The sequence below is a fragment of the Dipodomys merriami genome, unplaced genomic scaffold, assembly GCF_024711535.1.
Source record: "Dipodomys merriami isolate MVZ:Mamm:240054 unplaced genomic scaffold, mDipMer1.0.p SCAF_556, whole genome shotgun sequence".
NCBI lineage: Eukaryota > Metazoa > Chordata > Mammalia > Rodentia > Heteromyidae > Dipodomys > Dipodomys merriami.
In genome coordinates this window covers 418,274-430,487 of record NW_027206131.1, presented here as the reverse complement: position 1 = coordinate 430,487, position 12,214 = coordinate 418,274, and the positions used below count along the sequence as shown (strand labels likewise).

The following is a 12,214-nucleotide window of genomic DNA, read 5'->3' as shown; positions in this document are numbered from 1 at the left end:
GTGCACAGTGAGGCCATGTCTGTAGAAGGTGGGCCAGCCTCCCCACCTGCTCCCCACCATGCGCTGTCTAAAATGAGGCTTACTCTAGTCATTTTGCAATCTACTAACCTGGCTTGAGGAGAAAGGGCCTGGTTTCCAGAAAACAGACATTTAAGCTTCCATTTCAAATCTTGATCCCTGGAGAATGTACCAAATAGAGGTGTCACGGAGGTCATTTTCCAGAAAGAGCAAGATCTGTTTGTGCAGAAGTTCTCGGGGCAGGTCTCTGAGAAGGGACTGGCTGCAGAAAGGAAGCATGTCCTGCACTGCCTGGTGCTGGCAGAGGGGGTCGAGAGCTGCTGCTGTTTGGAGAAGTAGGAGAGGAAGCGGTGGGCACCGCCAGCACTGCATCACAGTTGGATGTTCTCAGCTGCTTGCCTCCATTCTTACCATTAAACATGTTGGAGAAAGAGGATGAGGATCTTGTTTTTTTTAATCCAGCTAGACAGTCTATGTCACTTAATTGAAGAGTTAAGTCCGTTAATGTTGAGAGATAGGACTGAGAGGTATTTGGGAGTTCCTGCCATGTCATCCACCTTCTTGGGGGCTGCAGCTACTGGGTTCCTCCTATGGTTCTTGGATTCTCAGTTTGGGTGCGGTTTCTTGGCCTTTATTGTGGTCTTGTTGGTTTTCTATGTGTAGGACATCTTTAAGAATCTTTTGTAGGGGTGGTTTGGTGGAGATATATTGTTTCAATTTTTCTTTGCTATGGAAGGAGAGTTATGAAGGAGAGTTTAGCTGCGTACAGTATTCTTGGTTGATAGTTGTTTGTCTTTAGGGCATGGCATACATCATTCCAGGCTCTTCTTGCTTTGATTGTCTCTGCTGAGAAGTCTGAGGTGATTCTAATTGGTTTCCCTTTATAGGTGATTAATCTTTTTTCCTTGACAGCTTTAAGGATCTTTTCCTTGGTCTGAATTGATCCTGTGTGGATTATACTATGACCGTGGGATGTCCTATTCTGGTCTGGTCTATTTGGGGTTCGAAAAGCTTCTTGTATCTGAATAGGCCTATCTTTTTGCATGTTTGGGAAGTTCTCTGCTAGGATCCTGTTAAACAAATTTCCTAGACCATTAACTTCTGTTTCTAGATGCTCCTCTACACCCATTATCCTCAATTAGGCCTTCTGATGGTGTCTTCCAAGTGTTGGATAGATCTATCATATTTCTTGGACTTGTCTTGGATGGTTGTATGTTCTTTCTCTATAATATCTAGGCTGTCTTCAATCCCAGAGATTCGATCTTCTGCATGGTCTAACCTGCTGTCAAGACTTTCTACTTTGTTTTTTATTTCTTTTCCTTCTAATTGGTCAGCTTTGATGGCTTCAAATTCTTTGTTGAAGCTTTGTTTTAGATCTTGTATGAGCTTCTTTACTTCCTTAATTTGGTGTTCAGTGTTTATTCTCAAATCACTTAGTTGATTGGTTATGGTTTCCTTGGACTCCCATTCCTTCTGTTGGGTTCCATTCAGCATTCCCTTTGTGGTCTCCCTGACTTCCTTCAGCTCTTTGTTAATGGATTCCATGAATGCCTTTAGTGATCTTTGTGTATTCTCATCCTGTTTTCTCAATTCCTGTATTACTCTTTGCTTAGCTTCCTCACGTTCAGGCCATTCCTGTAGTTCCTTTGAGTGTTCTCAGCCTGCTCACACCATTCCTGCCTTTCTCTTTGAGTGTTCTCAAGCTGCTCTCGCAAATCCTCACGCTCTTGATATTCCTGTATAAACCTTTGGTTTGCCTCCTCTCTCTCCCTATCACGTTCATACAGAGTCCTTTGTATGTTTTCAATCTTTTCATTTACATGTTTGCCAGCAGTGTTTATAGAGCTATTTGGGAACTCTCCTCTGGATCATTCATTTTCTGTTCTGTCCCCTGATTATCATGAGTGGGAGTTGAGATACCCGGACTTGCCATTTTTCTTGTGTTTTTCCGGCTTACTCTGCCCATTTGGGATGAAAATAACACCAGTTTTGCGCTAGAATAGTATCTTAAGGTAAGCATCAACCAAAGTCTGTATTTGCACAGTCAATAGTCTGCAGATACAATCTAGTTCGACAGATAAATCTATTCAACATCAAACAACTATATATTAATGGGCTACAAAGAATGGGCAAAGAAGAATTTGGCAAACCAGAAATTATTAGGTTTAGGGAGAGATGTGGGTAAAAATAGGAATAGAGAGATGTGGGAAGGCACAGGGAGAGTTAACTAAGTCCTACTCTCAAAGCTTAAAAATTGTACATGTTTGAAAATGAAATATTCAGAGAAGAACGTGGATATAATGAGAAAAGGGGAGGGATATAAAGGAGATGTGAAAAACTTAAAAATAAAACTACTTAAAATATTATATAGGTATAAAGAGGTAGTACTGCTATTAAGAAATTTAAGTCTAAGGTTTTGAATTGAGTAATAAATTTCTGGATTAAGTGTGTACCTCCCCCACAGCATAACCCGTGCTTTCACTGTATTTGATGTCGGTATAATTTGTGGAGGGGAAGGGGAAAACCAAGTCATTTAAATAGGGATATAGGTGGACCCATGGCAACAATGAGAAGTACAAGTCGTTATGTCGAAAACGAACGTTACAACTTTGGTGGGGAGGCAGGGAGGATTGGGTGGGGCAGGCGGGGGGGAGGATGGGAAAGGATGGGAAGGGGAAACAAAGGAGGAGGCTACAATGCTTGATAAGAAATGTACTCATTATCTTGCCCATGTAATTGTAACCCCTCTGTACAGTATTTTCACAACTAAAAAAAAGAGAGAGAGGATGAGTATGCTGCTGCCAGCTGTGGGAGTGAGATTCGGGAATGGGGCCCTGGAGGTGGGGCAAGGCAAGTACTTCCCATGGTGGAGCTGAATTGATTGTGCCATACTCCTGGTTCCCTTAGTTCTTCCCCACCGGCCTGGGAGGTGGAGTATTGTCATTGGTATACTAGCTTTGGGAAATTTAAAAAGATTGAGTCTATAGTAGTACAAAATAATAAGAACAAGTGCATCACATCATTTGTCATGGGCCGGGATTCTACCTGCAGCCCTTACACAGTGGTCACTTCCTCAGAGCAGGCAGGAAGAGCCAGGCATTGAGTCATCAGGATAGAGGGCAGGATCGGCGCCATGGTCAGCAGGATCAGTAGCATGGTCCTGGTGGTGGTGGCAGACACCGTGTTGGAGGGTTTCCTCAGGTGCTTCTGCTGGGTAGCAGAAAACTCTGGCAGGAAACTCTGGCCTCCATTTCCTGTGAAAAAGCCTGCACGTGACTCTAAGTTGGGCTGAAGCCAGTCTTCTTGGCCTACATGCGTGAACAATACCAATGAGTATAAATTACCATCCTCAGAGCCTTGGGCACTGACTGTGACATCTTGAGCTAGGTAGACAATAGCACCAAGGAGAGGTAGCAGACTGGGAAGGGCGCACCTAGGACTCTATAGGTAGAAGGACGCCAAGGGTTTCCCTCCCCTGCCAAGATTTCCCTTGGTGGAGGCGCTTCCTGTCCGCTTCCCTGTGGCTTGAAAAGTGAAGGCCTCCCATCTCCATATGTCTCCACACCAACAAACTCCACATCCAAGCTTTAGCCCCTCTCTAACTACTCTCCACATGCTCCATGGCCCCAGAATAATCTGAGCCCTAGGAGCTCAGTAGCACTCATTTCCTTCCAGTAGCCTGATCCTGAGTGCCCTTTCCACTTCTTCCTCAGTGAACATGGTGCAGAAATCACTACCTCTCCATGCCCTCACCCCTCAACGAATGAGCCCAGAGATTGGCCTCAAATCCTGTTGGACATTGGACAAACAGCCCATTCTTTTCAACGTCCCACCTTTCACCCATCCTCTCATTAGCACACAAACATTGTGGCAGGCAGCAGAGTTGAATTCACCATCTCGCTCCAATGCATGCATTTGAGGACATACATGGATGAACATAGTGGTGTGCCACTGTGTCTTTGTGGATGAATGTGTATCCGTGTTGTGTCCATGAATGTATGTGAGGTCATGTGTATACCTCTCTCAATAGGTGTGTTGAACATTGGAGTCTCATGTGTAGGCTTCCAAATAGAGAAGACCTCGTCTGTGTCTACACTTGTGAAATTCCCACCCCCATGTGAAGCTCAGATCTTGCATTTCCTTTTTGTTTCTTTTGTTCATTGTTGGCTTGCATGGATTTGAGACAGAATCTCTTGCCTAGGTCAGACTAGCCTTGAACTTGGTATCCTCCTCCAGGAGGCTCCCACTGCAGGAATAAGTGGCCTAGACAAGGACAACTGGTTGGCAGTTTATTCTCTGTCTAGACACAATGTGCAGGGGCTGAATGTCTACAAGAGTGCAGTGAAAATGATGGACACCAGCTGTAGGGTTCCCAAGCCTTGGATGGGCACAGAGTCCTTTCAGTGTATGACATCCTCAAGCAGGTGCTGGGTGGAAGCCCTAGGAGTGAGTGGGTGACTGGAGGAGGCAGGCAAGCACAGGCACTTGTACATGGGGAGACAATTAAACTGGAAGGAGGGATCGGGTGTGAGCCCAGTAAGTGGTCCTCATTACCACGACATTAACTGGACAGAGGACAGAGGTTGGAGTGTGTCTAGTTTTGCTCCTGACCTGTCACGGGGCCCAGCCAGCACCCAGAGGCCATTTGCAGAGGTCTGGTCTGAGGCTGAGGCTCAGCAGAGGGGCCCTCTATTGATGCTGTCATCTCCAGAGGTGTCACAAAGCACCAGGCAGTATTTAGGGATGCTGTGCGGCTGAGCCAGCTGAGTTGTATGGAAAGCTGAGGGGCAGCAGGATGTTCTCCTGCTGCCCACTATTCCGCAGAACAACTCCACTGGGAGAAATTGAGATCATTAGGAGGCGATGGGTCATCCCCTGTCCCGGTCGCCTGAGCAGAACTGCATCTTGCACTCCACAGGTGAATCAAGGAGGAGGGAGGGTGTGGAGGAAGAGTGAGTCCCCTCACCTACTACCTTCTGGCAGCCTCAGATCCCATGTGTATTTGACATTCTTGAGTTCGGTGTGTATACGTGTGTGTGTGTGTGTGTGTGTGTGTGTGTGTGTGTGTGCGTGTGTGTGTGTGTGTGTGTGTGTGTGTGTGTGTGTGTGTGCGCGCGCCCCAGACTATTTTCGTTGTATGGCCCAGAGACATTTGCTGTTTTGCTGCTGTTTCCATGTTTGAACTGTGTCTCATTTCTTCACAGCAATTACAGTGGGTGTTAGCCCCCACCCTTCCTAATCCCTGCAAGGCAGGATACCTGCAGGGAGGCAAAGTGAAGAAGCTAGTAGACCACTTAGTGCCTGCCCTGCTCTTCGGAGCTGCCTTGTTTATCCCTGTATTTCTGGGGACATATAGTACTTTCAGGACTGCCCATCACGTATTGAAGCTGCTGTATAAAAGGTAAGCGCCAGCTCTGATCCTCGGGACGGGCCCACGGGTTAGGCCTTGGCATGTGCTGCACTAATGCAGATCTGCTTGGATCCTGGCTACTGGCATGCTAGGACCAACATCCTCGCTGCCTGAGGCTGGAGCGGTGGGATGGGCCCTGAACAGGCCTGTCCACATTATGACCTTACACCCCGGGGAGCGCAGGGCTGTGGGCAGAGCTGGGAGAAGCCCCTTCCCTCATGAAGGCCCCCTTCTCTACATTGAGGCCTCACATGGCTGAGACCGCAAGCAAACTCTTTTCCAACTTCACAATGGTGGTATATGTTCCATCTAGGGGTCCTGAACTACCTGAACCTCACTAGGAAGCCCAAGGGAAACGCTGCCTCCCCCGTTGCCCGTTCAGGTGTATGGGAGGAAGCTAGTGGGCTCATCAGCTTGTGTGGGGATGCATTTCCAGACGCTTGACACCACTCAGTGAAAGAACAGGGAAATCCTTGTCATCCTGAGCTCCATCCTGTGCTCAGGAAAACCACTGGGACTGTAGACATCATGTGCAGACACAGTATGTTTGACATTCTCATGGTGTCCCCTAGATACAGCCATTCCCGTGACAATGAGAAGAAGGAAGGCACGCAGGAGCACCTGCAGCAGTGAGTGTGCCTGGGGGAGGAGGGAAGGCATGTGTCTTCAGAGTGGGTGCAGTGGAGAGCTGGCCTTGGAGAGGCCTGGGCAAAGGAAATGGCAGCCACTCCTGAAGGAAGACTCAAATCCAGGTAGAAATGTGTCCATGTAGGGAGTTAGTCTGGCTTGTTCTGTGCCTGAGGAGGGTGGAAGAAGCTTCTGGCACCATGACCAGGCAGTCCCACGTGCCTGCCCTGGGAAACCTCAGGACCACACAGAACGGGGAGGCCTACAGTGTGTCATCATGGACAATCCTCTAGGATTCCAGGGGCCTCCGTGAGTGCACAAGGGCCAGGATGTGCCCTGGTTGAGAGTCAGGCGAAGACCATTCACACATGGCTCTAGGTCATAGAGGTCACTAGATGCTACCTGAGTGACGACATTCTGGGTTCTCGAGACACTATGCATGAGGACAAAGCACCCCAGGGATGACTGTTTGGGGGCATGCCCAGGGACACTAGGAGGTGGTGTGGGTGGGGTGGGTCTCACTGTGATGTAGGTGGAGTAGCATCCCTTGTGTAGACAATGTCTGCAGTGCAGCCAGGTTACCAGGTCTGCCATGGGGTATAGGCAGGAGTAGGCCCAGGAGCCCAGCTCCCACACCTGTGCTTGAGGGGGTTCTGAGAGGAGGAGAGGCCCAACCTCTGACTCTGCTGCTTCTCCCACTACATCTAGAGCCTTTTTTATATTGGACTCGTGGATGAGAGTATACCCAGCGTGTTGCACTGAAGCACCGGACACGTCCTGCCTGCAACACCTGGGAACCTATTCACACTATGGCTCTGTGGAGGAGCAGCAGGCCCATCTTCTGCTCAGCCAGCTGGAGCACATGCATCTGAAGGAGCCAGAGCTGGAGGGTGAGTAGCATGGGCTGGCAAAGGAGAGAACAGGTGTGGGATTCCAAGCTTTGTCCACCTGAAGGCAGCTCCCATGCTACCATGGGGCCATCAACAGGACAGCCAGGGAACCTGGATGCCGTGGCATGAAACCTGTCCTGGCAGGGCTTCCTGGGGTGGAGTCCAGGGACTAGGGCTTCTCAGCAGGCAGGGGTCTCGTGGCCATAGGAATGACTGAGGGGAAGGCAGTGCTGTAGGGGATCTTTTCTTGCAGCTGTTCCACCAACTGCCAGGCTTTATGAGAAAATCACTGTCCAACCACTGGCTCCAACACCCTGCGTAGAAGCAGTACTACCATGTCAGTCAGAGCTGGAGCTAGCTGTAGCCTCAGAGGCCCCCTCAGCTCCAGGAGGTGCAGTGGAGCGCCAACAAGAACCCCATGCAGACGGATGTTCTGACTCACCTCGATCAACTGTGACCGAAGAGATCAATCCACCTGCAGGTCAGCCAATGGCCCACAGCCTTGCACCATCTCCAGCACCAAGTCTGGATCTTGACCTGCAATACTCAAGTCTTGTTCTATCAAATGAAGGAAGAATGGCTGATCCCTCAGTGCCAGGGGCACTTAGCCCAGTGGTAGCAATGGCTCTAGAGCCAGCCATTGATGCACCAATACATGCCAGTGATGAGGGTATGCCAGTGCCCACTCCAGAAGCCCAGCTGCCTGAAGGCCAGTGTGACCCAATTCTGCAACCCGCCCAAGAAGGAGACGCATCTGCAGTTCAACCAGAGCCCTCCAAACCTATTGTAGTGAGCAGCTCAGGGCCAGAGCTAGAGGCTCCAGGAGATGAAAGCCTGGAGTCTGTTCTCGGTCCATCTGGGGAGCAAGTGGAGTCTCTGGGTCCATCTGGGGAGCAAGTGGAGTCTCTCGGTTCATCTGGGGAGCAAGTGGAGTCTCTCGGTCCATCTGGGGAGCAAGTGGAGTCTCTGGGTCCATCTGGGGAGCAAGTGGAGTCTCTCGGTCCATCTGGGGAGCAAGTGGAGTCTCTGGGTCCATCTGGGGAGCAAGTGGAGTCTCTCGGTCCATCTGGGGAGCAAGTGGAGTCTCTTGGTCCATCTGGGGAGCAAGTGGAGTCTCTCGGTCCATCTGGGGAGCAAGGGGAGTCTCTCGGTCCATCTGGGAAGCAAGTGCAGTCTTGCCCCCTTGCTGGAGAGGCTGACTGCCTTGAGTCTGGTGCTGAGCAGCCAGAGCCACCCGTACAGGAGCCTCTGCCGCCCAGCCGGGATGTAGCACCCGTCCCATCTGTGCAGCTGGAAGCTGACACAGGCTTAGGAGGGGACATTCATCCAGTTACTTATTTTGAGCCGCCAGTGGCTGAAGACGCCGATGGTGTTCTGCCCTGTGCTGCTGAGGAAGAGCCTGCTCGCCCACCAGCTAGTGCGGCAGACAGGCCTGCGGAAACAGACCCAGCTCCCTGGGAGTGTGTGGAGATGGAGGATGTGCAGATTTCCTCCAGGGGGCCATCCCGGATGGAATTAGACATGATGGAATTAGACAGTGATGAGGAGACAGGTCGAGTGCTAGATTGGCTGCCCGAAGAGAAGGCAGATCAGTTCTCCATCATGGCCATCGTAAGTAGCTTGGCAGGGCTGGGCGTGTGGGCTTTCCTTTGCACCTCTACTGCCACACCTGCCTCAGGGCAGAGTCATGCTGACCATTCATTTCATCTTTTCAGAAACTGTTCAAAAAACTCCTCCCTTACCACCTTTTGACTTATGTGTATGTCCATGCTGACCAAAAGGAGTGTCTGGAGCGCCTGGCACCCACTCTGCTTCCCATACTGGAGCACTGTGAGCAGGTCTCCAGTTGTGTGATCACCACGTGCCTCGGGGACCACAGCATGGAGGCAGCAGAGAGAGCCCAAGTGGTGCAGCACTGGATAGAGGTGGCTCTGGTAAGAGCAGGAGGGGCCCGGGGGCTCTTCTTCCCTTTCCCACTCCCACCAGGGGGCTGCCTGCTCCCTCACAGCCTCTGCCTAGCCTTACAGCCCTCCTCCTACTCTGCCCTCACTTGGGCTGTGTGCATTCCTGCCCTGCTTCCACTGTCATTCCCCTCCCCCAAGCTGTCCCAGTTCAGCCTAGTAACAAAGGCCCAGCCCCAGGCCAAGCAGGAGCCCAGGAGTTTCCTCCACAGCTCTCCTCACCCATTCTTCACTCCTAGGAGTGCCACCTTCTGAGGAACAGCTGCACCCTCGTTCCCATCATGTGTGCTCTGCAGAGCAGCCAGCTCCAAGGCCTGAAGAAGACGTGGAGATTGATTGGCAGGTGGGTGCACCTTTCTCCTGGGCAACCCTTGCTTCCTCAGCCTAGCGTCCCTCATCTGGGAGCCCAGTGGCAATTCCCCATGGCAGGGACTGCGGCTCTGCCCAACTCAGACACCTATGACCTTGCTTAGGATTTGCCTGTGTGGTTGGGATTCCTTTTGTGCCATACTTTTTCCTTCGGACACAACATGCCCACACCCGTCTGTGCAGTGCTCTTCCAAACAAAACCACACTGGAAATTGGGGTGAAACTGGAGGTTTCCCCTCAAGACTTGGCTCCAAACCATGTGACCTTAGGATCACAGTGGATCTCCTTGCACAGCTCTGTTCCCATTAGGATGAAGTCCTGCCCCAAAATGGGCAATGCATTCACACTCCTCCCCTCTCTCGCCCTCTCCCATCTGTCACCTTGTCTCTGTCCCTCCTCCAGGGAGAGTCGGAAGACGTTCCAGGAGCTGAAGAAGATGTATTGCCACGAGCAGGTGTACAAGGTGGTATGAGCCCCGGAATAACTTTTGGTCCAGGGAGGGCGGGCGAGGATTTGCTTTCTGATGGAATTCTAGGAGAGTATCCAACATAGCTTGTCTAGAAGCATCCATCATGGGCTTGGGGCTAGGATAGATTGTATGGGAACAGGAAGCCCCTGGGGACCCAATGGAGTGAGTGGAAGAGGAGGCAAGCTGGGTGCCTGAGGAGGTTGGAGGAAGTGATAGGATTGGGGATGTCCACTTTCCTGTCCAGCTTCCTCCTGAGTGTGGCCTGTGATGAGGCTGCCTCTCTACAACCTGCCTGCCTGGCACCGCCAAGCCAGGCCCTGGCTTGGTTTCTGGGTGGCCTTCCCATCCCAGGAGGGAAGCCTTGCCAGTCACGTGGGTCAGCGGGTTCCTCCAGACCAGGCAGCCACAGAAACATCTTTTAGGGCACGCAAATGTCCACATCCACCCTGGAGACAGGCCCTGCCAGGCTCTCTAGCCTGCCCAGGGCTACAGTGCTGATGGTCACAAGGAGCCTGAGATCTAAAGGCCCAAGCCAAAGCTGTCACACCCCATGGAAAGAAGGGACTCTGGAGGATTGAATGGTTAGAGAATGAAAGCTTTTTACTCCTATGCTCAATGCTGCCAGAGGCAAGAGCCCAAACACAGGACCCTCTGGAAGAAACTCAAGAGAGGCCTCAGGAAGCCTCAGCAACTGGTGAGTAGTGTGCGAGCCTGAGACCAGGGGCTTCCTAGAAGGAGGAGTTGAGGGGCTTCCCCCAACACAACCGACCAGTTGGCCCACTCCCTTATTGCCCCATTACACCCTGCCTCTGCTCAGATGGCATGTTGCAGGAATGCATTGCAGCCACCACAGTAAGGAATGCAAGAGCACAGGAGCAGGTGAAGGGCAGGGCCACAGACCTTGCATGGGTGTCAAGTGTCAGCCCTGGAGGGGACCAGGCCAGATGGATTTCCCCATGCAGGGCTGTGTCTTTGGTATGGGGTAGAGGGTGGATCATTGAGGAGTGAGCCTGTCTTGCCCCAAGTTCTGCTAGATAGATGGCTCCATGGGACTGGGGTAAGTCGGGTTCTTGCGAGGAGCTTAACAGGACCCTTCTGATCTTTCTGCACCCAATGCCACAGGAGTATCCCGAGGGCACAGTCCCTTACCTGGGCACCATCCTCAGTCACCTGGCCTCACTGCACAAAGACCAAGATTCCAAGGATGTGAGTGAACAGGGCCCCAGCCCTGGGAAAGCAGATTGGGGACAAAGAGCCTCTCCCTGCCCCTTGGCCTCCAGCAAGAGCCCACGTCCTCCCCAGCCCCAGAGTGCCAAGCACCACAGCAAGCCTACTTATGATGCCCTATGCCCTCAGGCCTCAGTGCTGCTGATGACATGGGGCCATCTCTCAGAGGGAGGTCAGTGAGGGTGGCAGTGTGACAGCAGGTGCTCAAGCTGACATAGCATGTGGGAATAGCATGGCCTTGTCACTGGAAGCCTCGAGTGTCTGCCATGTGCACAGAGAGTTGAGCAGTGAGCTCCCTGTCCTCAGGACCTAGGCCTCCCTGCCCTAGACTGAGAGCAATCCTAGTCCAGCTGTGCACCCAGCCTGCCCTCTGCTGGAAGGACTTGGTAGGGCGCCAAGTGGAAACAGCATTTTCTTAGCACATATTCTTTGCTCTGCAGGGCTCTTGGCTGAACATAAAAAGACGACGAGAGGTGAGAAAATGACACCTTCCTCTGCAGGCAGCCAGCTGTGCGGGTCCCTTAGGTCCTTCCTTCCCTCTGATGTGGATGGTCACATCACTTGTCCTCCAGAGGTCAGGAGATGGGGCCTTGAGCTGGGGATCTAGGACAGCTTGCTGGGGTTGGGCACTGGATCTCAGTAGAGAAAGGCGAGTGTGTTGGGGAGAGACAAGAGTGAAGCCAAGTGAAGACCTGAAGTCAGCTGCCTGGCCTACCTTGCCCTGGTCCAGGTCCATCACCACTGTGTCCTTTCTCTCAACCAGGAATTCAAGGTGATGGCCCTGGTCAAGGAACTACAGGGCTCATGTAAGGAGCTCGAGGTAGTTCCTGACATGAAGTTCGTATCTTGGTTTAATAATATGAACCACCTGAATCAATTGGAAAGGTGAGCTGGGGTAGGCAGTGGGGGCAACAAACATGGGAATCCCCAGCACCAGTCCATGAGAGCCTGTTGCCTGAGTCAGCCTCCCACCAGACCTGTTGAAGGAAGGGTGTATGAGCTCCTGAGTCCCCAGGGCTCCTGGGAGGGAACCCCCAGGGTGGAGCCTGCTGTCCAACCAGCTACTTCTTGTCTTAGCTCCAAGCTATCCAGGGAGCTGGAGCCTCCCCGCCGGGTACTTGTCCTGAGCAGGAACAACAAGAGGAGCCCTCCCCTGCGGAAGCGCTCAGGAAAGTAAGTACATTGGCCCAGGGGCCAGGGACTCCCCAGGGTCTGGGTGGTGGGACAGGCAGCCTGATGAGCT

The 12,214-nt window shown here is 51.9% G+C and overlaps 1 protein-coding gene across 1 annotated transcript in view; it reads left to right on the top strand.

The window, feature by feature from the left end:
• LOC138812003 (uncharacterized) overlaps positions 1–12,214 on the top strand; it is a 175,690-nt gene that overhangs the window by 162,988 nt on the left and 488 nt on the right. The window contains 12 exon segments of the mRNA XM_069999962.1: positions 5,223–5,419; positions 6,001–6,057; positions 6,764–6,945; positions 7,199–8,556; positions 8,661–8,879; positions 9,146–9,249; positions 9,678–9,738; positions 10,370–10,438; positions 10,867–10,950; positions 11,412–11,444; positions 11,735–11,856; positions 12,049–12,144. Coding sequence (XP_069856063.1) covers positions 5,223–5,419; positions 6,001–6,057; positions 6,764–6,945; positions 7,199–8,556; positions 8,661–8,879; positions 9,146–9,249; positions 9,678–9,738; positions 10,370–10,438; positions 10,867–10,950; positions 11,412–11,444; positions 11,735–11,856; positions 12,049–12,144 — 2,582 coding nt within the window.